We start from the raw sequence: 27,280 nt of genomic DNA, 5'->3' as shown, positions 1-27,280 counted from the left end.
CTTCTTCAAACGTTTGATAGAATTCCCCTGGGAAGCCATCTGGCCCTGGACTTTTGTGTCTTGGGAGGTTTTTGATGACCACTTCAATTTCTTTGCTGGTTATTGACCTTTTCAGGTTTCTGTTTCTTCCTGTTACAGTTTTGGTAATTTGTGGCTTTCCTGAAATGCATCCATTTCTTCTACATTGCCTAATTTGTTGGCATATCGCTGCTCCTAATATGTTTTAAAAATCGTTTGTATTTCCTTCGTATTGGTTGTGACCTTTCCTCTTTCATTTGTGAATTTATTAGAGTCTTTTCTCTTTTGTTTTTAATAAGGTTGGCTAATGGTTTACCTATCTTATTCATTCTTTTGAAGAACCAACTCCTGGTTTTATTGATCTGTTCTACAGTACTTCTAGTCTCTATTTCATTGAGTTCTGTTCGAATCTTTATTACCTCTCTTCTTCTGCTTGGTGTAGGTTTTACTTGCTGTTGTTTCTCCAATTCATTTAGATGTGAGGTTAGCTTGTATATTTGAGTTTTTTCCAATTTTTCAAGAGGCTTGTATTGCAATATATTTCCCTCTTAAGACGGCTTTTGCTGAATCCCAAAGATTTTTAACAGTTGCATCTTCATTTTCATTAGTTTCCATGAATCTTTTTAGTTCTTCCTTAATTTCCTGGTTGACCCATTCATCTTTTAGTAGGATGCTCTTTAACCTTCATTTGTTTGAGTTTCTTCCAAATTTGTTCTTGTGATTGAATTCTAGTTTCAAAGTATTGTGGTCTGAGAATATGCAGGGGACGATCTTAATCTTTTGGTATTGTTTGAGACCTGATTTGTGACCCAGTGTGTGGTCTATTCTGGAGAAAGTTCCATGTTCACTTGAGAAGAATGTGTATTCAGTTGCATTCAGATGGAAAGTTCTGTGTATATCTGTGAAATCTATTTGGTCCAGTGTATCATTTAAGGGCCTTGTTTATTTGGTGATGTTCTGCTTAGAAGTACCTGTCATTTGCTGAAAGTGCCATGTTGAACTCTCCTACTATTAGTGTATTATTTATCTATCTCTACTTTATTAATTGATTGATATACTTGGCAGCTCCCACATTAGGGGCATAAATATTCATGATTGTTAGGTCTTCTTGCTGGATAGACCCTTCAAGTGTGATATGGTGTTTCTCTTCATCCCTTACTACAGTCTTTGTGATAAACTTTAACTTATATGACATGAGGATTGCTACTCCAGCTTTTTTTTGAGGACCATTTGAATGGTAAATGGTTCTCCACCCCTTCATTTTCAGGCTGGAGGTGTCCTTAGGTCTCAAATGTCTCTTGTAGACAGCAAATAGATGGGTCTTGCTTTTTTATACAGTCTGAAACCCTGTGTCTTTTGATGGGGTCATTTGACCCATTCACATTCAGAGTAACTATTGAAAGATATGAATTTAGTGTCATCGAATTACCTATTCAGTTCCTGTTTTTGTGGATTGTGTCTTTGGGCTTCCTTTCTTTTACAGGGTTCCCTTTAATATTTCTTGCAGAGCCTGTTTGGTGGTCACATATTCTTTCAGTTTCTGCCTATCTTGGAAGCTCTTTATCTCTCCTTCTATTCTGAATGAGAGCCTTGCTGGATAAAGTATTCTTGGCTGCATGTTCTTCTCATTTAGTACCCTGAATATATCCTGCCAGCCCTTTCTGGCCTGCCAGGTCGCTGTGGAGAGGTCTGTGTTAATCTGGTATTTCTCCCCATTAAAGTTAAGAATCTCTTGTCTTGCACTGCTTCAAGAATTTTCTCTTTATCTTTGAAATTTGCAAGTTTCACTATTAAATGTCGAGGTATTGAATGGTTTTTATTGATTTTTTAGGGGTCCTCTCAGTCTCTTGGATCTAAATGTCTGTTTCCTTCCCCAGATTTGAGAAGTTCTCAGCTATGATTTGTTCAAATATCCTTTGTAGTCCTCTCTCTCTCTCAGTCTCTTCTGGAATCCCAATTAGATGTATATTCTTCCTTCTCAAGCTATCATTTATTTCCTTAAGCCTTTCTCAAGGGGTTTTAATTGTTTTTCTCTTTTTCCTCAGCTTCCTTCCTTACCATCAGTTTGTTGTCTATGTCACTCACTCTCTCTTCCACCTCATTAACCCTAGCAGTTAAAACATCCAGTTTGGATTGCATCTCATTTAATCTATTTTTAATTTTGGCCTGATGAGATCTCAATTCTGCTGTAACAAAGTCTCTAGAGTCCTTTATGTTTTTTTCCAGAGCCACCAATAACTTTATAATTGTACTTCTGAATTGAATTTCTGACATCATATTAAAATCCAAATTCTGTAACTCTGTGGCAGAGAGTACTGTTTCTGGTTCTTTCTTTTCTGGTGAATTCTTCCTTCTAGTCATTTTGTCCAGTGCAGAGAGGCTGTTTAGGCGGGCTGAGTCAAAAATATCAACCACGACCCAAGTAAAATATACCCTAGATGATTCTGAAGAGGTTAGAGACCAGAAAATAAAAGAAAAAGAAGAACAGAACAAAATAAAAGGACCACTAAAGTGAAAAACAGATTTTAAAACAAAGTAGTAAAAATAAAAAGCCAAAAACAAAGAAGAAGAAAAAAGAAAAAGAAAAAAAAAGTAAAGAAAAGAGGAAAAAGAGAAATAAAAGGGGGGGGGATGGTGGTGGTGAGGAAATGGTAGTGGAGAGAGAATATAGTCTACCTGAGGGGTCCTAGAGGGTGATCTTCTTGGTTCTGAGTGTATTTTGTTCTGTATGTTAGCAGATGCTTAACCCCAAATTTATATAAACCAGAAATACTTATATAAAGCCCCAACATTGACCACCAAAACATAAACAAGATAAAAGAGGAGGAAAGAATGGGAGGAAGAGAGAATTTAATCTCACAGAATGCCAACAGGGTGTTCCACTTGGTTTCAGGTGTATGCTGGTCGTGTTTTAGAAGGTACTAACTTCCACCACTGTAAAACAAAATGAGGCAGAAAAAAACAAAAAACAAAAGCCCATATGCCGTATATCTACCAAAATTAAATAGAATACATTGAAGGGAATCCAGAAGTGAAAAATATATCTAAGACATGTCATTGTAGAAATATGTAAGTCAAAAAGGAAAAAACTTGAAAATGAAGAGCTGGTAATATATTGTAGTTAAGGTGGGAAAAGAGAAAAAATATTGGAAATTTTAAATCTGATATAAAAATGAGTCATAATGGAAAAAGAAAAAAAAGTAAAAAAGGACTCTCTAGTTCTATATACTATTTTCCCTCAGTCCTGTAACTTTCCAGCACTTCTTGGTCAAGAACTTGTTCTTACCCTGTTCTTCCAGCTGGTCTTCTGGGGGAGGGTCGGCTGTGCGGGTTCTCAGGGCCTGGGCCGAGATGCCCCGCCCCCTGCTGGGTGCCGGGCTCAGTGGGAGCTGTTTACCCCATGAGGCCTTTATTCCCTGGCGGCCCTGCCTCAGAGTGATACAAGGCACAGAGTGATACAAGGAGGAAAAGCAACGCAGGCCACGGCTAGATTTCCAGATCTGGAGTCGAGCTCCCGGTGAGTAACTAAAGCAGTCTCCCGGTCCTCACTGGCCTAGATGCTCCCAGGGCCAGCATGGGTGCACTGATCTGCACAGCTTGTGGGGTGCCAGGAAAGTTCTTGCTGTCCTGCACCCTCCTTGTTTCCTCCTGTCCTGGGGGGAATGCAGGATCGACAGCTTTGTCCACTTGGGCACCCTGGGATCTGGGGCCAGTGCTGCTGGACCTGTGCCTACAGGGACCATCTCTCCCAAAGGGAACAGGGTACAGCCACCTCCCTCCGGAGCCAGCCTGCCTAACCAACTGGCTTCTCCCAAATGCCCCGGAGGGTTGCAGTTCTCCAGCCCTTTACCTTTAAGGGACCCCGGTTTGCGGTGAGCTTTCCCCTGCAAGCCCCTCCTCTTTTAGTGACTCTGGGAATCTTGAGGCTTCATTGTCCCTTCTGTGATTCTGCCCAATTTCCCTGCTAAGCACTTTTCTGTCAGGGAAAACTCTGGTGCGGACTTTTAAAGTTCCCACTTCTCCAGGGCTCAGCTTTCCTGCCCTGGAGGCTCTCCCCGCTCCGCTTTAACCTGGCTACTGGTGGCTCCCCTCCCCCATTTTATTCTTTTTTTACCCCCCACCTTCCCACCTTGTTAGAGGCAAAAACTTTTCTCTCTGTAGCATTCCAGCTGTCCTCTCTTAAAATCTCAGGTCGAATTCATAGGTGTTCAGGATGTTTTGAAAATTATTTAGGTGTTTGTGGGGCCAGGTGAGTTGAGGACCCCTACTCTTCCACCATCGTCAACATGTAATATCTTATAATGGCAGTATCACTTTGACTTTGCTCTATCCAAGAAAGTCAAAGTCTTCATGTTAACTAGTTTTCAGGACTTCCATTTATCCACTCCTCAGCTGAACCTTAGTGAAATGTCCATTTACATACTACTTCAGGCTGACTCCGCTGTGAAGTCCATGTGGTACCAATCCTCACATCTAATCTATTGCATAGCTCAGTAATATCCTCTACTATAAAATATATTTGGAATTAAACTATGGACTTATACTTTGATCGTCTATCCTTATTCAAGTGATTCTACATTCTTTTCTGTATTCTTTATTTGTTTTAAGCCATTACACCAATAATGTTTATATAGTTGGGATACAAAAATAAATTTGAATATTTGATTATCCATTGGACCTGTAAGTAACTTTATAGAAGGCATAATTGGGAGTGATTTAACAATTATACCAAATGGTAGCCTTTTTATTGTTTTCACCTTGATTTCCCAGACAGCTTCATATTTTCAAGTTGTGATTAATAACATCTAGAAAATTTAGATGAATGATAAGGAATATAATTTATCATTGAGTGATAGAATGGTGGACCCTTCTTACTGAAGGAAGAAACTAATGGAAAAGACAGGTTGGAGTGACATGTAGACCAGTAAGGGTTTGGAGCCTTAGAAAATGAAAGGTTTAATTAAAATGACTCTTGGCTATTTAGAGAACATATCCATGGGAAGATGAGGATTAGGCAAGTCTCTCAGGTTGCTGCCCTTAGGATAAGAAAAAATGGTAGGATCCTGGAGGCAGCCAAAAGAAATTCAACCAAAAGGATCAGTGAGCCAAGAATGGTAAATTGGGAAAGAAATATGAGTTACTTCTTAACCCTCACTCCTGCTCTGACAGTTTCACATCCACTCTACAGACCTTAATCTGAAGTTGCCTATTTACTGTGATATTTTCTCCTTTTAAAGTATCCCTGGATGTCCATTTCTTAGTTAATCTTTTTATTTTGAGATAATTGCAAATTCACATATAGTTGTAAGAAATAATACAGAGAGATCCTGTGTTCCTGTAGCCAAGCTTTACCCCAATGGTGGTATACTGTAAAATTGTACAATGATATCACTACACATATCAACATTGATACAAGCCACCAATAGTATTTATTATTTATTTATTTATTTATTTATTTATTTATTTATTTATTTATTTATTTTAGTATTCATATTTCTTGAGTTTTACTTGCACTCAAGTATGCATGGACAGGTGCTTTAAACTCTGTACATTTTCACATCTGTGCATGTGTGTCTCTACCATCACAGACAAAATGCAGAACAGATTCATCACCACAAGGATCCACCACTATGCCATTTTAGAACCACATCCACCTACCCCACTCCCTCACCCTGATCTCTGGTATCAATTGCTTTAACTTTGTGTATTCAAAACCATTATAGTTAATCATTGTATCTGAAACCCTTTGAGATTTGCCTTGTTTTTTCAACTCAGCATAATTCCTATGAGATTTACCCAAGTTGCTGCATTTATCAACAGTTTATTTTCATTGCAGAGTGGGATTCCATGGTACGGATGTACTACAGCTTGTTTAACCCTTCACCCCTGAAGAACAACTGGGCTGTTCTCCCAGATGGCTGTGTTTGACCATTACAAATAAAGCTGATATGAACATGTACACATAGGGTTTTGTAAAAATATAAGTTTTCATTGCTTTGGGATAAATGCCCAAGAGCCCAGTTGCTGGATTGTATGCTAAGCCCATGTTGAGTTTTTTTTTTAAAGACTTATTTATTTATTTATTCATGAGAGACACACACAGAGAGAGGCAGAGACATAGGCAGAGGGAGAAGCAGGCTCCTCGAGGGGAGCCCAATGTAGGACTTGATCCCGAAACTCTGAGACCACACCCTGAGCCAAAGGCAGATGCCCAGTCGCTGAGCCACCCACGCATCCCCCATGCTAAGTTTTGCAAGAAAGGACCAAAATGTTTTCCAGGCACTCTGGTCTGTACTATTTACATTTTCCCCAGCAATGCGTGAGTGATCCAGTTTGTCCATATCCTCACTGGCATTTGATGTTGTCACTATTTAAAAATTTTAGCCATTATGATAAGTGCATAGTGCTAGCTCATTGTGGTTATAATTTGCTTTTTCCTAATGGCTAATAATGTTGAACATCTCTTCATTCACCTATTTTATTTGCCTGATGCTTATGTTTATTCTGACTCCACCTAAAAATATTAGGAACATAAAGGACAGGAGATAGAATTATCCTTAAAAAAAAATAGCCTGCCAGATTTTGATCCCCAAACTTAAAGCGAAGAGGGCTCCATTATTTATTAGAGTTCTAATATCTGTTTCTAAAGCAAGGCCATTTTAGTCAAATGCAGTCACCCCTAATTGTAATAGCACTCTTTTGAGCAAGATTAAAGGACTGAGGAAATTTCTTTTTATTGAGTTTCAATTTTGTATTAGGAAGCACATCTTAATTTTAGGCATCCTTTATGAGTTATCATTGTTATACATTTTATTTGAAGATATTCTGATTGGCCTCTTTAATCTGCAGTCATCTGTTTATATACTAAAAGTACATTCATTTCCTATCTCTTTGCAAATGTGTTCAGGGGCACTTGTTTGTTAAAGAGAGTGCATTTACAAATGCATTTTGTTTCATTTTTAGATTATTTTTTAAAAGCTGTAATACTGTTTAGGCTCTGAAAATAGCTAAATGCAATTTTGTTTTCTTCCCAAATGGACATTTTGTCTCTTTCCTTTAAATGTTTTCCCTTTATCTTTAACAGGTTGATTTAGTGAACATTGGAAGTACTGACATAGTAGATGGAAATCACAAACTGACTCTTGGTTTGATTTGGAATATAATCCTCCACTGGCAGGTAAGAATCCTGATGAATGTTTTCTTGTTGTGAAAAATGTTTCTGATTCTTCCTTTCATTTTTATTCTTGACCTGCAAAACAGACATATATACCTCTGGCAATACAAAGCCCATCTCCATAGCACTGCCTTTTAAATGGGCACGACTGACGTCATTTGAGATGGGATGGATCAGCAGATTATAAAACAGATTCTAGAACATTTGCAGGAATATTTTTCTAAATTTTACTTCAATGTGTGGAGATGAGACAAAAAAGACCAATCTCATCAATAGGTTAATAAGACTATTTTTTCTCAAATATATGTCTTTTATAACCCACCTATGCATGAATCTACAGTTTTGCAATAAACTGTTAATCACTACCAAATGAATGAGACTGTGAATTTTTTGTATTCTCAATATAAATTAATGCCAGTAAAAGATTAGTGGGGGATCCCTGGGTGGCGCAGCGGTTTGGTGCCTGCCTTTGGCCCAGGGCACGATCCTGGAGACCCGGGATCGAATCCCACGTCGGGCTCCCGGTGCATGGAGCCTGCTTCTCCCTCTGCCTGTGTGTCTCTGCCTCTCTCTCTCTCTCTCTCTCTGTGTGACTATCATAAATTAAAAAAAAAAGATTAGTGGGATATGATTATCTATATATATATGTTATACATACAAATTAACTTCATAATCTGATTTGGGAATTGCATTTTTTTTCTGAACACTCAGCAAAAGGTTTTCTGAATGTGTATATATATGTTGGACCTCTGCAAAACAGATCAAAGGTCATTTGGTTTTAGTTAAGAGTATGCATTTTTTCAGTCAGACCAACATGAACTTAAATTTCAACTCCCCCATTTACCATCTTATACTGACATTGGGTATAATGAAATCCCTTTTGGGGCTATACTCTCTTTTTTTTTTTTTTTTTTTTTTTTTTTTATTGGTGTTCAATTTACTAACATACAGAATAACGCCCAGTGCCCGTCACCCATTCACTCCCACCCCCCGCCCTCCTCCCCTTCTACCACCCCTAGTTCGTTTCCCAGAGTTAGCAGTCTTTACGTTCTGTCTCCCTTTCTGATATTTCCCACACATTTCTTCTCCCTTCCCTTGTTTTCCCTTTCACTATTATTTATATTCCCCAAATGAATGAGAACATATAATGTTTGTCCTTCTCCGACTGACTTACTTCACTCAGCATAATACCCTCCAGTTCCATCCACGTTGAAGCAAATGGTGGGTATTTGTCATTTCTAATAGTTGAGTAATATTCCATTGTATACATAAACCACATCTTCTTTATCCATTCATCTTTCGTTGGACACCGAGGCTCCTTCCACAGTTTGGCTATCGTGGCCATTGCTGCTAGAAACATCGGGGTGCAGGTGTCCCGGCGTTTCATTGCATTTGTATCTTTGGGGTAAATCCCCAACAGTGCAATTGCTGGGTCGTAGGGCAGGTATATTTTTAACTGTTTGAGGAACCTCCACACAGTTTTCCAGAGTGGCTGCACCAGTTCACATTCCCACCAACAGTGTAGGAGGGTTCCCTTTTCTCCGCATCCTCTCCAACATTTGTTGTTTCCTGCCTTGTTAATTTTCCCCATTCTCACTGGTGTGAGGTGGTATCTCATTGTAGTTTTGATTTGTATTTCCCTGATGGCAAGTGATGCAGAGCATTTTCTCATATGCATGTTGGCCATGTCTATGTCTTCCTCTGTGAGATTTCTGTTCATGTCTTTTGGGGCTATACTCTCTTGCTGTCAAAACAGAAAAAAAAATAATTAACATGTATATTTCTTGTCAGGATTGAATGAGAGAATATCTGTAAAGCACTCAGTGTAGTACATCATTGTCACCATAGGTGTATCATATGAATAATTTTGATTTCTTGGAGTTTTCTACTCATATTTTAAGAATCTGGAGGAAAATTGGGATGTCTGGTCTTTTACTAGCAGTGATTAATTTCTTTATAAAACAGATTTTTATATGTAATTTATGTATCATAAATTCACCCATTCTAAGTATAAAATTCAAAATGTATCAACTGGTTTAGTTCTCTTGCCCAGTGCCTCTCAAATTATTTTGAGTAAGGAACAGTTTCCCCCCCCCAATCTGTCAAAGCTTTTGGGATTTTTACAGGGTTGTATAATCATAAGAACAATCTAATTTTAGCATACTTCCACCAACCTAAAAACAAATCTTGTCTCTTTATAGTCACTCCCCACTCCAAACCCCAGCACTGGGCAACCATTTATCTGTTCCTATGTCTGTCTTTTTGGATATTTCATGTCAATGAAATGATATAGTAAGTGTTCTTTTATACCTAGTTTCTTTCACTGAACATAGTATTTGAGGTTTATCCTCATTGTAGCAAGTATCTCTACTTCATTTAGTAGGGTTGACTTAACTTGAATTGTACTTTGCTCCTGCTCAGAGTCAGTGGGTAGACCAGAGGTTACCTATTCAACTCTGCAGTTGAAATGAGCCCCATATTGACCCAATTGACTCCCCTACCTTTTTATTCCAAATACTCGGAACAGGCTCAATCCTAATTCACAGCCACATGGGAAGAGATAGAGGACAGCATAGTGGATGACAACAGAAAATAGACCATAAGAACCACAAATGAACCTGAGATTCCCAATTCTGGGCTTTTTCCATATAGCAATGGTATCAAGTGGAACCAGCAAGCCAACACAGGACCCTTCACCAAACTGGTTTACTCCTGTTGCTTTGTCTTGAGAAAAGAACAGTTTTTCCCTCTTTTTCATTGTAAATTATAATAAAACTGAAGCATTACAAAAATGAAATAAAAAGACACACAAAACCCAAGTCATTTTATAATTAAACTCAACAGACATATGTAGGACCTTGTAAAATTGTTGCAGAAGTTTCTAATGGACTATCAATTGATTTGTCTTATGGCGTGGTTACAAATGGTTCATGGAGGGACCCCATCTTGCAGAAGACACTAAAGTTGTGTAGATGGAAAAGTTAGGCATGCACAGAGACCAGAAGGCAATTTTAATTGTATTTTTCATCCAGACTATATTTCATAGACAAGCACTTTCTTGTTTTCTCAAAACCCTTTCCAACTCCATCTCAACTCACTGCAATATAGTTTCAAAACTACCCTGATACTTTTTTCATTTGTTTGTGAGCTTGCTCATTTTTAATAATTAACATGTGGAGGGGCTTTCACATTTGGGAATATCAGAAGGAATGCTTTTGTAGTCTTTCCTTGTCTGAGACCTCTCTTACAGTCGTCTGTTGTTTTACTCCTGTGTCCTTGAATCACCATATCCTTGTGATTGCAAGGATGTAGACTCTTCTCAGCCTCTGCCTCTTTATCTTATCTCTCTTCTATCACACTGCTTGGTCCTTTTAAAACTACTAAACACACTTAAAAAATTCTTCCTGCTCAGTACTCTTCATCATAACCCATTGAATCCTAAAAGGTATTTTCACCAAGAGTACATATTTGCCTTCCTATCAAGTAGTCAAAGAAGCCCTTGAATCTCAGCAGAGATTAAAGGACACTCTGGCCAACCTTAGGTATTTTCCAGATCTATCAGATTGAGAATGACATTAAGAGATGGAAAGATGTGAATCTTTTGTTCCAGTGCCACATACTATGTTATTAATAGTGCCATGGAGGACTTCTCTTTGAACTTGTAAAAGGTCAGGAATGCCTACCCTCTCTTTCCTATCACTGTTTTTCCAGTTTCCATGTACATAAAATTGTTAGCCTGAAAAGTAATGCCTATATTGAGGAATAAGCAGCTTGAACAAAGTTGTGAAGTTGACGGTTTGTGTTTGGCATCTTTTTCTTCCTTCTTTTTTAAGTGCAAACCATCCTTTTTAGGGTGGTCAGTTTGGTTCTGACAACCAGCTGGAGATACAAACATACCCTGTTAACAATGGTGTGCTCTCATAGGTCAGATCTGACCTTTGCTGGCTAAGTCAAAGGAAATATTCAAATCCAGGGCTACTTTACACTGCAATATTTATTTACTTATTATTTGCCCATCATGCAGGAGAAAAATGGGTTTTACATTGACGGAAGACCTTGCTGTAAACTGCCTACCTAGTATCCTGTGTGCATTAGTCTTCTTCACACACAGCCTTTCTTTGTAGAAGAATTATCCCTACCCGTCTTTACTCCTACCCCTTCACCATGACTCCTTTCCATCACGGGATGGACTGTGGGAAGTAGATGTTGAATTGAGCAGGCAGGACATTAATTGAAGCATACCTTTGGGACCAGCACTTGAGGAGGGAAGAAGTTAGCTGAAGGGAGAAGCACTGAAGCTATGATGTACACCCAGCCACAGTGGTTTTCAACCCCACTGGGAACTGGGAGCTAGAATAGCAACCTTTTAGTGTGGTTTCTCAGTGGGGCTGACATGGTTGGGTCTTTTTTTTAACATTTTAAAAAGTATTTTATTTATTTATTCCTGAGAGAGAGTGAGAGAGAAAGAGAAAGACAGGCAGAGACACAGGCAGAGGGAGAAGCAGGCTCCATGCAGTGAGCTCGATGTGGGACTTGATGCCGGGTCAGGATCAGGCCCTGGGCCGAAGGCAGTGCCAAACTGCTGAGCCACAAGGGCTGCCCCCATGGTTTGGTCTTTATACCATTTCTCTTCATCAGTTCCTAGATCTGGGCTGCCCTAGGAAGGATTTGACCTTAGGCGACAGTCCCTGAGAGGACTCACAGGTGCAGGCTGTGACAGCTACAGCAACAATCTGTTCCTTGAACGATAATTTTGGTGGTGCATCTCCATATCCATCATGCCTTCTTTGCCCTGTTAACTCCTAGTCATTTTGTGAAATCACTGCTCATAGACATTTCAACTTTTTCCTTTTAAAAACAGATGCAGAGCTGTATGCACACACACTCATGCACACATTTGTTTAAATTGATTTTCTTTCTTAGGGCCTATAAGCCCAAAGGATGGGAAATCTTTCCACTTTAAGACTCACCTTAGGACCAGCTCAGTGTCTGATGGAAGATTGGTCCTTAATAAAGATTTCTTGTTAATTGTCTTTTAGGTAGGGAAAGAATGGATCATCTTACATTTCCCCTATTATTATTATTTTTTTCTTAGTAGCATTTGTACCCAAATAGAAGAAGCAATACTAGTGAGGCTGAGGATGATAAGCTGAATTAATGACATAATGATGCCAAAGGAGTTTTGGATTGAATGCTGTGTTGTCCTTTAACATTATGTGCATAGAGGGCAGTCTGGCCAAGCATTTCACAAATGAGAGCCATTCATCATGGGAGGGTTGCCTGATCAGTGCAAATCACCACCACTGAGCCAGTGTGTGCTGAGTCCAGCCCGAGTTCAGCACAGGACACAAAATACATGTCTTGCACTTACTGTGCATGGAAGTTGTGTTGTGCCCCTTATAACTTTAGAATGTGATGCGAAAAATAATGTATCTTATATAACTATTTGACCTATTTATTCACTGAGTAACTGACTAAATAAGCAGGCCAGGAAGGAATTAAGAAAACTGGATAATCTACCTCTAAATAATAGATTTGGCTATCAAGGGATGGTGATAAACATATGCAAAGATTTCACATCTTCAAATCATTACCACATTTACAAAGCATCATCTCAAATCCTTTTCAAGTATTTTAAAGTTAGATTTAAGTCTACCCTAAAATTTGCATCTACTCTTTCATAAAAAGATGACTAACATTGAAGATGTTAAAATATGTATTTTCCCCGGAGGACCTTGTTAACTTCTACATGGATGAAGAAGCAAAATAAAATGTCATATTTAGAATACGCAATAAATATTCATCATCTGATCAAATGTTGGTAGTATATGGACCTTATGCTTTCCAAAGAGAAAGCCCTTGGTGGCAAAAACTAATCACGTTTACTTATATTTTTCCTTCAGGTATATGATAAGGGTCCTGACTTATATTTAAAAAGCTGCCTAGTAATTTTGCCTTTACTAGGATATGTGGACGGTTCTATAATGTGGTGTCACTGCATTCTTGAAAGCTAGAGAAATGTTTAGAATGGATTTCTGCATCAGATTCGTTAGAAGAATGCAACTTGGAAATACAGCATTGCACAAAGCCTACAAGAGAATCGAATGTGCAGAAATTAATAAAAATAAACTCAAGAGTCTGGCCTTTTTGTCCTTCCCCCAAGGTCTGGGTTTCCACTTCTCTTCTGGCTTTTGCGAGAGAGGGGAGGGAGGAGCAGGCTCGTGGCCCGCGGAGCCTCGTGACCCGCAGGCCCTCCCCCCGCCCGGAAACTAGTCTAGAGCCTGGGTCCTTCCGGTTCCGCCGGCCACGGGGGCGCCCTCTTCTGCTCGCTCTGAGGTCGCCTCCTGCTGGCGGGGTCGGGGGTCCTTTGTCACCCGCGCTGCGTTGTGTCCTCAGCAGCCACCTTCCGGTGCGCTCCCCGCAGGACTTCTGCAGACCCTCCGCCTCCGCTGTGCCGATGCCCTGCGGCTGAGCGACAGTGCGAGGGCTCGCGCTGGCCCTTGATGGGCTTCCTACGCAGGGTCGCGGCGGCCCTCGTGTCTGCCGCCATCTCTGTTGCAGCCGTTGCCAAATCCTCGGACGGGGCTTTCAGCTCAGCTGGGCAGGGTTGGCTTCTTTGCCACCATCCTGCTTGCAAGGGGCTTCGCCGTGACCTTTAACGACTAGGCCAAATTCCTCAGGCGAGGAGACTCCGCAGGCGACAGCCAGAAAGGCAGAAGAAGAAAGTGCCGATGCCAAGCCCGTTGGAAGTCCGGCCAGTGCCCAGGCAACCCGGGCCACACGGGCCCTCACGCCTGCAGCCTGTGGCTGGAGTGCGGCCATGGGGACAGTGTGCGCCGGGACCGGGGCTGTGACGTCTCAAGGAGCAGCGGTGGAAGCCGCGACAGAGTGGCCCGCCCACAGTCCCACGGTGACCTTCCTGAGCCCAGTACACAAAAGGACGCCGCTTGTCCTAGCACCACCTCACCACTCTGCGCGTGAGGGCATCTTGAATGGACCTCCTCTTTTCCCGACCTCTGCCTCACAACCCTAGGCCCTTAACCTCGCTGCTGAAAAAGAAACACAAGGGGGCAGAGAAGACAGCCTGTTACCCCGTCCCGGGGAGCATTTCGTGCTGCAGGAGGAAGGAGGGCGGGGTGCGAGGACGAGTAAGACAACCCTCCAGGCGCCAGTGGTTTTCTGTGCATTTGGTGACCCTGCTCACCCCAGGGACTTTGTCGACAACGATCCTTCCAAGGTTCTTTTGTTCAGGGAGTGTCAGGTCCCTCTTCATTCCTGAGGCAGGGAGAAAGCTGACCTTTGCCTTGTCATCTAGGAAAGAGTGGGTCTCCGTGATCATAACTGACACTTCATGTTTTTGGAGACCGTGGCTTCTTCAGTCTTATTCTTCTAAGACTGTTTCATAGAAAAGCTCAGAGATTAGCTTATCAGGTCCAAAATATCAAGAACACCCTGAAAAAACACTGACAGTATCCTGTGTCGCTGGGCAGGTAGGTCTAGCCAAACACTTCTGGGGGGCCACCGGCACTGTGCTTCTACACACCAGAGCAGGTCTCTGACCACCCCTGCAGAGGTGGGATGTGCCTCTTGTGTTCATCTAAGGACCTATGCTGTGTAGGTACCTTCAATGGGATTTTATGACATTTTTTAAAATACAAAAGCAGCTTCTTAAATGTCATTTCCTGTGACCTGAGAGGCCTCACAAACGAGCCAGAGTGCTGCACCATGTTTTGGGCATTTGTAACCTTTGTCCTTCTCTTGCATGTGAATCTCTTTCCTGAAAAAAGCTGTAACAAACTAAACCAGACTGACTACAAAACAAAAACAAATGAACAAAAAGCCCCAAAAGCTGTGTACATTCACAGCTTTTAGAGATACTTTCTCTTTCATTGTTTTTGTTCATTTGTTTTTTACTTTAAATAGGTAAACTCATTTTTCTGTTCTTTTTTCATTTTGATCAGTAAACATAATTTGCATTATTTTAAGTTATAGTATAAACCTATACTCTTTTTCTTACTCTTTTTTAAAAATTTTATTTACTGTTTTCTCTTTTTTTAAATTTTATTATTTATTTATGAGAGATACACACACACACACACACACAGAGGCAGAGACACAGGCAGAGGGAGAAGCAGGCTCCGTGCAGGGAGCCCGATGTGGGACTTGATCCCGGGACTCCAGGATCACGCCCTAGGCAGAAGGCAGGCGCTAAACCGCTGAGCTACCCAGGGATCCTCAGTTGTCCTTTATTCTTAAAACAACCTTGGATGTATAAGAAACAGAGGCCTAAAAAAAAGATAACCTTTTAAATGGCCCAATTAACACAAATTGTTAATAGCAAAGTAAAAATTTGAACCGAGGTTTAAATAAAGTAAGCTCATTCTCTTAGCTACTGTGCCATACTTTCTGTCCTAACACCACTAATATTAAGTCCTTGGTCAATAACAAGTCTGATGTTTTTTTTTTTTAATTTTATTTATGATAGTCATACAGAGAGAGAGAGAGAGAGGCAGAGACATAGCCAGAGGGAGAAGTAGTCTCCATGCACCGGGAGCCTGACGTGGGATTCGATCCCGCGTCTCCAGGATCGCGCCCTGGGCCAAAGGCAGGCGCCAAACCCCTGCGCCACCCAGGGATCCCAGTCTGATGTTTTTGTACACTCCTTCCTGCCATATCCATTGAAAGCTAGATGAGCAATTCTAAAAGCACGAACTTAAAAGTTTAATGTAGCAGAATCTAGGAGTGATGTTAAACGTGTGCAATAAGTAGTGTATGGTGACACCTACCAATCAGAGTAGATTCCTAACTAACTAGAATGGACTCCGTCCTGGTAGAATCTATTATTTCTCATTACTAATTGACTCTAAAATTCCTACCGCTTATTACTGAAGATTAGGACATTTAAATTGAAATTTGTGTGGTTCTTGTTCAGGGAAGGCATTTTCTTACGAAAATTTCTTTCCACATGTAGGTCAAAAATGTAATGAAAAATATCATGGCTGGATTGCAACAAACCAACAGTGAAAAGATTCTCCTGAGCTGGGTCCGACAATCAACTCGTAATTATCCACAGGTTAATGTCATTAACTTCACCACCAGCTGGTCTGATGGCCTGGCTTTGAACGCTCTCATCCACAGTCATAGGTAAGGAGACCACTGAGATATTGACTAATTTTTGTAAGTATTGATTTAGAGACTGATATCTTTTTTCACCAGTGTGGTTCCAGCTCATTTCCTGCTATGTAACATGTTATGTATTTAACCATACTGATCTGACTATCCACTGAAATGTACTGAATAGGGATATCCTATTTTTATGTGATATATCATTTCGTTGTTGAAATATTAAAATACTGGAGTGTGAATGTGGTTATGGTGGGGGGCAAACGGACCAACATATTTGAAATTGGGAATCTGCCAGAAAATCAAGGTTAAGTTCTAACTTGGCTAAGAATGGAGTTGGTCTTTCTAAACAAATAATGTATTAGTTAGTAGGGGCCGGAACAATAGAGCTAACATGGTTCAAATCTCCTGTGAGTGGCTGTAGTAAAATTAATTACTATCATAAGGTTAATAATGTGAAAAAGAAACATTTCTCTTGTCAGATACACACTCAGCAAATACAGAGGGCCCTCTGTATTTTTTTTAAAAATATATTTCGGGATTAAAAGAGGCTTGGAGCATCTTAGCAACCAAGGCAAAGAGCAGACCACAATTAATTCTATGACTCAGTGCTTAGAATATCAAAAGAAACAATTGCTCTGGAACAGCAGAGCAATTGCTGTAAAGCACTGAAAGAGAGTTCTGTGGATCTTCATAAAAAGAACTCATTGTAATATAGTGAACCAAATGTTCTTAACTGTATTCCATACACTTACATTTTCTAAGATAACAAAATAGTTCTTTGCTTTTTCTTGTAAAAGAAAAGAAGCTTAGTAAATTACTTGTTCAAGAAAAAGCAAAACAACATGGGAAATATGTCCATATAATACATTCATGTATATTATATGTGATATATAAATATATATTGTATGTATAATACATTCACTCTAAGGGATATCCGCTTTGGCTTTCCTGTTACCCATCTCTTTAACCAACCCAATCCCCAGGGTCAGATACATTGCCTTGTTAACTGCGTTTGAAACGCCACTGGACTGCATCTGCCCTGATTTTCAATGCAGCTTATCTTTTCTCACTTTGATCTTTCTTTTCTTGAGGAGGCTCCCATTTCCCTATGCTGGTCTTGTTTCTAGAAAAGTCTAGAATATAAATTTTCTTCATGCTAAAACTCAATCTAAGAACAAATGCATTCTCAATAAGAAGCTTTGTCAGGTGTCTTGCTCCAGCTGGATTTAATTAACCCCATCCAGACTGAGTTTCCAGGTGAGTGACTCAGCAACCTGATTTTCAAAAGGAGGCAAACTCACACTCATTTGGCATGTTAAGCAGTGTTAACACGTTGTTTTTCCTAAGTATGACACGAAGAAAAATACTGCACGGCTTCAATACAGCCAGATGAGAAGGAATAAGAGGCATTCGTTTTGCATTATAAGTCAGTACTGATTTATGCAGCCACATGCTTCACAGTAAGGGCCTGAACATATTGATCTTGCTGTTCATGTACATGTTTGCAGATGAACAGAAATACTGAGGATCGGGTTATGTGGTTCTTGTTGGCTCTTTAGCATATTCTTTTCAAGTGGAAGACTTCAGTCCTGCCAGCATGTTCACACACTACGTTTGTTAATATTATATTTTGTGATTTCTGAATATATTTGTAATACAATAAACATTTCCAGATTGCCCTGCTGTCTGTCCCTGACCTACTCTTTCTCTCTCAAAATATCATTTATATATTCTCTTCTGTCATATTGAATGAATCATCAGTAACTACCTTTTCATATATAACATGGTTAGTTTTCAAGAGGTTTCTCACAGTCGATAATGCTCTTTAATGAATCATCTCCCTCTTTTTGTCTTTGACAGATGTTCATATTGTTTACCTAAAGAAAAAAAAGGTTGAACTTTCTGTTCCAAGGTGACTGTCATTGGTACACTTAGGAATGTCATGAGGTGTTCTGATTTCAATAAGTGAGAGACTAAGCTATATAGAACAAAGGCATGCACTTAATATAGAGCATAGGGTTTGACAAAGAGCCTTGCCAAAGATTAGGATATTGATGGCTTTATATCTGTTTAAGGCTAAATTTTATCTCAATATGTATGAAATTAGAAATATTATATTAAAACACAAAGTTGACTACAGGGCAGTTAAATGGAAGCCAGATTCTACTTTTGTGGGAAAACTAAATGATAATTGTCTACAAATACTCAAAATATACATATAAGTTGTAGTAAGTATAATGTTACAATTAAATTTTCTTCCCAATTCTTTATTTTAATTTATTACCATAGAGATAATAGCATGTGGTTAGAAAAAAGGGAGACGTTAGAGGGGGTTGCAAAGGAAAAAAACAAAACAGAATATCTTTAAGACCCCAACTCCCTCTACTTCCTAAAAGTGGTTACTGTCAGCAGCTTCTTTTGTTTTTTCCAATAGTTTTCATAATTATGTATTTTTCTTTCCTGAATAATTGATATCTGACAGTAGATGGATTTACTCCTTGATGTGAAGCCCGTAAAGTGCATCTCTTTTTCCCATCTATTTCCTAATTTGATTGCTATAATAAAATCATTCCATTCTTAAAATTGTTGCCTGCATTACTTTAAGTGGTATTCTAAACTTGTCTCATCAAGTTTAGACAAGATCTGTTGACTACCTGATATAACAGATGACAGAATTATCACACTTCTTCGTCTTCTTTCCTTTCCACTTTCCATTTTGTTATTATAATGTTCTTAAAAGAATTTCTTTTGAGTATGGTTGACACACAATGTTACCTTAGTTTCAGATATGCAGCATAGGGATTCAACAACTCTATGCCCTATGCTATGCCCACCACAAGTGTAGCTACCATGTGTCAGCATGCAATGTTATTATAGTATCATTGATTACATTCCCTATGCTGTGCTTTTTATTTCTGTGACTTATTCATTCAATTACTGGAAGCCTGTATCTCCCACTCCTCTTCAGCCATCCCACCCTCCACCCTCCTGTCTTATAGTATTATACTTGCATCAACAGTATCTGTAACATTTATATATGTATCTTCTAGGTGTTTTTGGCATGAGTCTATAAATTGAAAATGCATTACTATTATTTCAGAAATCTAATTAATCTTTGAACAAAGTAATAGAAGTTAATGTTTATTAAGTTAATTTTATTTCATAGGCACTCTTCTAATTAAAATATCCCACCTGTTTCTCATGACATATATACTATAATTAGTCCTATTGCATCTATTGGGAAACTGAAGCATAGAGAGGTTGCATTATTTCCCTAAGACCATTTGGCTAATATGTGGTAGAGCCAGGATTTGAATTTATAGAGGACTCTGCTTATCTACTAGGCTATATTGTCTTACTCAATTAGTCTGTTTCCTCAAAAGGCTGGTGAACTTTGGTTGTACATTCTTATTTATGGGTTCAGGTCTGGGTTAACCTAGGAAGGTATATAGCTTTCTTCTGCTGTTGGTTAGTCTTACTATTCTTTATGTGTTTGGAAATCATAGTCATTTAAATGTTAATTAATGATGAATTTTATTTTATTTTTATTATTTTTTAAAGATTTTATTTATTTATTCATGAGAGAGAGAGATAGAGGCAGAGACACAGGCAGAAGGAGAAGCAGGCTCCATGCAGGGAGCCCGACCTGGGACTCCATCCTGGGTCTCTAGGATCACAACCTGGGCAGGAGGTGGCTCTAAACCGCTGAGCCACCCAGGCTGCCCAAATGATGAATTTTAATGATTTAAAACATTAATGCTAGAGGAGATCTTAAAGGCCTCTCAGTACATTTCCTTCTTTTTTAAAATATTTTATTTATTTATTTATTTATTTATTTATTTATTTATTTGAGAGAGAGAGTGAACCAGAGAGAGCAGAGCACAAGCTGAAGGGGAGGAGCAGAGAGAGTGAGAGGAAGAGGCAGCAGCAGACTCCCAGCTGAACAGGAAGCCTGACCTGGAACTTGACACCAAGACCCTGGGGTCATGACCTGAGCCAAAGGCGGAAGCTTAACTGACTCGGCCACCCAGAGGCCCCCATTTCCTTTTTCTTTTTTTTTTTTAATGAGAGCACTGAAACTCAAATAGATACATGACTTAGATAGCTCCTCATCCTGGTGATTAGTTCATGGCCAAGAGGAGAAGGGGAAAGGGCTAGAATGAGGAAGCACTCTCTTCTTTTTCATCCTAATCATTTAACTTTGTTGATTGTAGTACAAGGGAGAAAGCTAGTCTCCCACACTCTCCCCCCTATATTAATTTCCACTTCCATTGCTGAGAGATGTAGAAAAGAAGGTGGGGCAGAGGTTGCATAGTATAGTTAAAACTTCCCCAAATAGTCTAGAACTTAATTTTTATTTCTTATAGTCTTTCCACTACTAGAGTTTGCTCCCAACTTATACATATTTTAGGTTCTAAAATACTTTTTGCTCTCCAGGGTAACTTGGAGTATAGAGGACCCATTAGACTTCCTAAGAAGTAGACAATATTCTGGTAAATTAATCCAGGTAGCATCAAGTAAAGAAAAGGCGATGAGAGTTAAATGAGTGAGTTGTACCTTTATTTTCAGTTAATGGTTTTTGAAAATTGCAGCTAAGCCTGTCCTTATAATTTCCTCCCTTACAGAGTATGAGTTCTTAAGCAGAAGTCCATTGACAGACCCAATTGTCCTAAAATTGTATGTAAATCATGTGTAAAGATATGGACAGGTTTGTGTATGGATGAAAGTTTTACAGTGCTCATCAGATTCTCAAAGGTATCTGTGATCCAGAAAAGGCAAAGAACCACTGGACTAAAAGTTTCCAGTGTTGTAGGGATAAACTGTAATTCCTTAAACAGCCAGTGCCTTTCACAGACTCATCCCAGTTCCCCATCCTAACACTCTCCCGCTGCTTCTTGATACTGATGATCTCTGAATGGAGCCAGGCCCATGAGGTCTGACTGAGCACATTCTGCTTTTTTCTCCTGTAAAAACTTTGATTTTTTAAATATCCACACAACTCAGAATTCTCTTCTCAAAAAGTTCTTAAATCTAAACTCCAAACACCATTTAAGAATCCCTTAACCCTCAAAAAATATTTCTTGACCTCTTCAGATTTTAGAAAACCTTATATCTTACTACGTGTACTTTTCACATTTAGAATTCGTTTTAACTTATTATGATGTGTGTGGTTTCTTCCTTATTAGGTTTTTAAGTCCCTATAGGATAATAACTCCCTCTTACATTTCTTCGTGTTTTCTCAATAATCAAGTGAAATGATATTCATATAGTATGTTCTCATCCATTGTCTAGTTGTGTGTCAACAAAATATATTGAGTCAACAAATATTTAATCAACAAATATTTATAGACCTGCTCCTATGTGTCAGACTGGGTTTCTAAAAGTGAATGAAATTGGTAGGGGAAAAATTGTGTATTCCACATTCTAGCAGGGGAAACATAAATAGACAAGATTTATTAAATATATAAAATATTAAATAGTAGTAAGTGGTGATGAGAAAGAAAGGAATAAGGAATGAGTATGTGTGAGTTTGATTTGGGAGTGTGTAATTTTAGGTGGGGAGAGGGCAGGGAAGGCCTCACCAATAATGTGGCTTTTGAGAAAAGACACAAAAGAAGTAGAGGAGTGAGCCATGTCAATGTCTGGGGTAAGAGAATTCTAGGCAGGAGCAGCACATGCAAATACAGAAGCTACCTAGGCCTGTTTGAATATGAGAAGAGAGGCAAGAAATAATCAGAGTGTTAACCAGGAGCCAGTAGATGTTGGGCCTTGTAGGTCACAGGTAAATCAATGAATTTTACTCCCCAATAAGAGAGATTTGAGAAGTTTATGATGAAACATTTTAACAGATCACTCTGAGAGCTTTGCTTAGAATAGATTAACAAGGGCAAAGGTGGGAGCAGTTGGAAAGTTAATACAATAAATACTCCATGCAAGATAAAACGGTGGTTTAGATTGAGGTGATGGCAGCAAGGATAGTGAGAAGTGGTCAAATTCTGGATATATTTCCAACTAAGTGTTGTATAAGAGTAAGAGTCAGCAAATTAGACTCCAAGATTTCTGTCTGAGCCACTGCAAGTTTAAGCTTGTCCTTGATTATTGAGGAAAGGAGAAGTAAAAGAAAAGTAGGTGGGTTGGGGGAGTGTGATGGGGATGAATACCAGAAGCTTGGTTTTGGACACCTGAGGCTTATGATGACTGTAAGTGGAGATACTGAATAAACAGATGAATCTAGAGTCTGGAGTTTAGGGAAGAAGTCTGGGCCAGGCTTATAAAATTGGAACTTACCAGCAAATGGCTGGCATTCAAATTTCTGAGACTGGATGACATCAATATATTTTTTGTTGCTTAGCAAGGTAGAATAAATTCTCCTTTGTTTTCTTCAGGATTTTCAAGTAAAATTGTGACTTGTTAAATGAAAAGTGTTATTGAGGGGTAATAAAGAGTAACACTCTTAAGGAATGATGGGCATGGGTTGTCAATTAAAAATCAGAAATGAAGTGAATCTTGTGAAATATTGTAAATTGATTTATATTTATTTTTATATGTGTGTGTTTCAGGCCAGACCTGTTTGATTGGAATAGTGTGGTTTGCCAGCAGTCAGCCACACAACGCCTGGAACATGCATTCAACATTGCCAAATATCAATTAGGCATAGAGAAACTGCTTGATCCTGAAGGTCGGTACATTTCTGGACTACCATAGTTTTTAGTATAGTTTAATATTTATAATCTCAGACTTAACATTTCTACAAACTAAGCATGAAAGAGAAACTATGCATTATATGTTTTTCTATATCCAGGATGTATTTAAAATGATGTCTTCTTGCAGTGTATTATAAATTGTCCTATATGGATTTAGTTCTCAAAATACTATTATCTAAAACTAAAGTGTAAAACTTGAGAAAAAATTTTAAGCCTTTAGAATTGTATACGCCTCATGAATGAAGCATGCTACATTTGAAGTACATTGACTCCAAATAGTTAAAAAAAAGTTCATGTTTTGCTTATTCTACCAAGAGATTTGATAGACTAATCAGCTATAATTAATTAGCTACTCTTGCCAATTTCATTCATATATTCTATAAAAGGCAACATGGTTTACTGTTGAAATCAGGAAATCTATTCCTGGCTCTGCTTCTGTTATAATTTGTCACTCTGGGGGAAATCCTCCATTGAATGGTTATTCATTTTCTCCTTCTTCAGTTGACAGGCAGCACTGTATTTATATTTTTATTATATTATGCTTAAGTAAATTTCATCATTATCTCTGGTGCTACATAGTCATACTTTCCAGATACATGGATTAGAGGGATAATGATTCTTGACCTCTGCTTTTCTTCTAGCCTATGAGGTACTTTTTTTGTTTGCCAACTTGTTTGAAATTGCAGACTCTCTTCTCACTTTCTTGAGGTTTTACCATACTCTAAAACCAGAATTTGGAGAAGCAGTGTCAGTGGAGCTGATATTTGGGTAGGGTTATAGAATTAAATGGTCTTTGGAATATTGAATCAGTTCCAACTAAGGAGATCAAGTGGTGGTAATAGGTCTCATCAGGAAACGCTCAGAGATAACTCAGAGGATATTCTTTCACTGATGAATTTGTTGTTAAGTAGAATCCAATCCTCTGTATTGCAGACCTCATTACCTCATCTTATTGACAGCAGATCCATATGATGGCAATGGAGGTGTGTGTGTGATTTTAAATTCAAAAGAAGATATATCAACCAAAATAAAAATTTAGTCATTTTAAATGAGATATTTAACTATGACAAGAACCAGAATACTCTCATGTAATTGACTGATACATTGCTCTTGGTAGGCACATGTACTTGGGAAGGAAAATTATAATAGCACAAATGTGTTTGTGAGTTGAAATCGGATTAATTTCATTAGAAATGTTTCTTCTGCTTTAAATAATGCATAATTTAGCACTGACTCCTGTAAATTCTTTGTGTTGCTTCAATAGATGATTAGCATCTCTCCTGCCCTGGTTTAGCTCTAAGGAAGAGATTGTATCAATCATATTTTCTTGTTTTGCAGGATGGGGGAGGGTTACCTCACTATTGACTCCCATACTGATTTTCATGTTCTTTTATACTCCAGCGAGGTAGAGAAAGGCAGAAGTAATGAAAATATGAACTCGAACCCCTAAGGATAAGAGCTACAGTGTATGGATTTGAAGGATAAGCCTGTTAATAGTGTTTTGTTTTTCATGAAACTCATATATGGTAACCAGTTCCCAATATCTAGGATATATGCTCTGGTTATGCTTGTGTGTGCCCTGTCCTTCATAAAATAGTAAGAGTAGGTTTGAAATAGACTTTTTTTCTTGTTAAGTAATAAAATGGCCTTTGATCTTAAATCTTCCTTTGAATCAGTGAAATAGGACACCAAATAGGTGTCCACATCATAATCAGAAAGTAGATTAGTAAGCCTGTAATCAGAAAAGTGCAGTTACGTGAATGATGTGTTTTATAGCATAAATTTTCCAATTTTCCCAAATGGAAAGTATATGTTGAAATGTACATCTTGTCTACCATTATAATCTCTCAAACAACAATTCAGAGTCAACCAAAAATGATATGAAATACAAGCTGATTAATAGAGACCAAACCACTGGTTATGGTTTCATTTTGCCAATAAAGTCTTCTATCCGAAAACTCTTTCTGTTCATGGGCTCCCTTCCAATTCAAAGAGCATTCTATCTCCTAAAATGGTTTATTACGGTTTATTTATGGCTGTCAGTAGGATGAAGATTCAACATAAATCTTACGTTATATTTTTAGGTATGTGTCAATTTCTGCCGGTGTGTTAGGGAAATACCCAAATATGCATCTAGAAATTGTTCAGAATCTTTCTAGAGATGATATCAATGATAATTGAAGGAAAAAAATATTAACTAAATCATGAGGATTTTTATTTACAGATTCTTTAGTCACAAAAGACAGAATAGCATTTCTAAGAGTTTATGACTTAGAACACTCTCTTCAGTGTATCTAACATGGGAGATTCATGGACTTCTTTCATGCCCTGTATGGTAATTACATTTGAGATGTTCATATTTTTCTTTAACCAGATATTGGTCCTTTAGCTTATGCACGATGATGTCAGCTATTCTCCAAAGGAATTTTCATTTCATATCTAATAGTCTTTTTAGGAGATTAATAAAACATTTCGCTTAATGTTTGGAGAGATTTTTATTTTGGGGGGGGGATTGAAGTTATATTTGGCCTAAGAAGTACCTGCCAAAAAATGTTTTTAGAATTTTAAATATGTGCTTTGCTGATTGGGTTTATTTATAAATTAAAAAGTCATTGAAATATAATTTGGAGGTTTTCATGTCTTGCATATATTGACTTTGGTATGCTTTGTTTGGCTTTAACTGGTGTTTTGAGGCCTGAGGTTTGGTTTTAAGAGGAATTGCCTTTTAAAATAAGTAGCAGTAAGTATTAGCATAAGCAATTTCAGGAGCTGTTTTTGCTGTGTTTAAATGTTAACATATGCAAAAATGAGTACTAGTAGGGTAAAATTATTTAATAATTTACGTGCCTTTATGCTTGTAGATATAAAAGGTTTATCTCCTTCAAAATATATTCTATTGTGAATCAGGCGATTCACTTTCTGTCACGATTTCCCTATAAGACATGCTTACTACTTCATTGTGGGTTTTATATACCCACAATTATTGTTTGCTTCCCTGAATTTGAAGAAATTAGTTTGTTTGCCAATCCACACAGCACTTTCTGCATTAAGAGAATGCTTTGTCAGCTTTTTCATGGGAATAACAAAGTGAAGTTGTTCTTTATAAAGGAATAAAAAAATTAGGTATAAAAATTGTGCTGGTTCTAGATATCTTTTGCATATCATTGTTGTTAATCATTTCTGTTTGGGGTATGCAATATGATGTGGAAATGCCCTCACTTATTTACCAGGGTAACTTTAGAATGAAAAAACAAATGAATGGTGAGAGTCAAATTTGAGGAATACTATGGCTTGTGAGAAATATTTGTAACCTCAAAATGATATTTACATACCAATTAGTTTGGTTTTAATCTACTTCATTTTAACTTTGTGAGGATGGTGACACATTATATTTTCTGCTTGGCTAATCCCTGCATCACTCTTCAGTTTTTATTTTTAGAGTCTACTTTTCCAAGAATACGCTCTGCCTTTTGGAAAGTTATACTCTTGAAGTGAATGATTTCAGACTTAACTTTGTATCCATGCAGTTTTGTTAGCCTTTAAAAAAATTCAAGGGAAAATATGTAGCATTTACCATAAAAGAGAAGAATGCTTTTAAGGCCTCTTATTTGGGTATTAGTTGTTTGAGCAAGCAGTGTTTTTTTTTCTTTCATCTTGGTTCCAACAATCACATTTTGATTGCCTAACAACAAGAAATATTAGTAAGTAGTTTACATTAAGATGGAAAGAGTAAGACCATACTACCTCAGAAGGATGTTGTTAACTTAAATAACTAGAACTTTTTTATGGACATACATATTAATTTCATATCGTTTGTACTGATTGTTTTTCCAAGACTCACTATAGAATACCTTTTTTCCCCCAGAAAATGTAATGAGATTGGAATAGAGTGGTGTTCCCTATGTATATGATTTAAACTAGAAATTATTTTAAGTATCTCAGATTCTTTAGAACCAAACTCTCTTCAGTGTAAAATGTTCTTTTTCCATATATTGAAGAAAATATTTTAGTAGTACATGGGAATAAAAATTGGTCATTACCTTTTTGATGACAAAGTAACCTGGGCAAAATATGTGGTATTTTTGCCCCACCCCCCCTTTTAAAATTGATTTATATCATTATTTCTGGCAGAAATACTGTAGGTTGTTACTATCTAAAACTAAATCCTGAGTTTCTTGGAAGAACATTTTATAGTCTAGTTATTCAGTTACAGAAAATGGAAAGTATCATCATCTGCTTATGCAGATATGATAATAGC

At 38.2% G+C, this 27,280-nt stretch overlaps 1 protein-coding gene across 1 annotated transcript in view; it reads left to right on the top strand.

Annotated features, from left to right (window-relative positions):
• The window catches only part of DMD (dystrophin), a 2,084,073-nt gene that overhangs the window by 390,678 nt on the left and 1,666,115 nt on the right, over window positions 1-27,280 (top strand). Inside the window, 3 exon segments of the mRNA NM_001003343.1 lie at window positions 7,103-7,195; window positions 16,164-16,336; window positions 22,879-22,997. Coding sequence (NP_001003343.1) covers window positions 7,103-7,195; window positions 16,164-16,336; window positions 22,879-22,997 — 385 coding nt within the window.

The sequence above is a fragment of the Canis lupus genome, chromosome X (genome assembly GCF_011100685.1).
Source record: "Canis lupus familiaris isolate Mischka breed German Shepherd chromosome X, alternate assembly UU_Cfam_GSD_1.0, whole genome shotgun sequence".
NCBI lineage: Eukaryota > Metazoa > Chordata > Mammalia > Carnivora > Canidae > Canis > Canis lupus.
The sequence above is the reverse complement of the archived record's forward strand: the minus strand, read 5'-3'. Positions and strand labels throughout refer to the sequence as shown.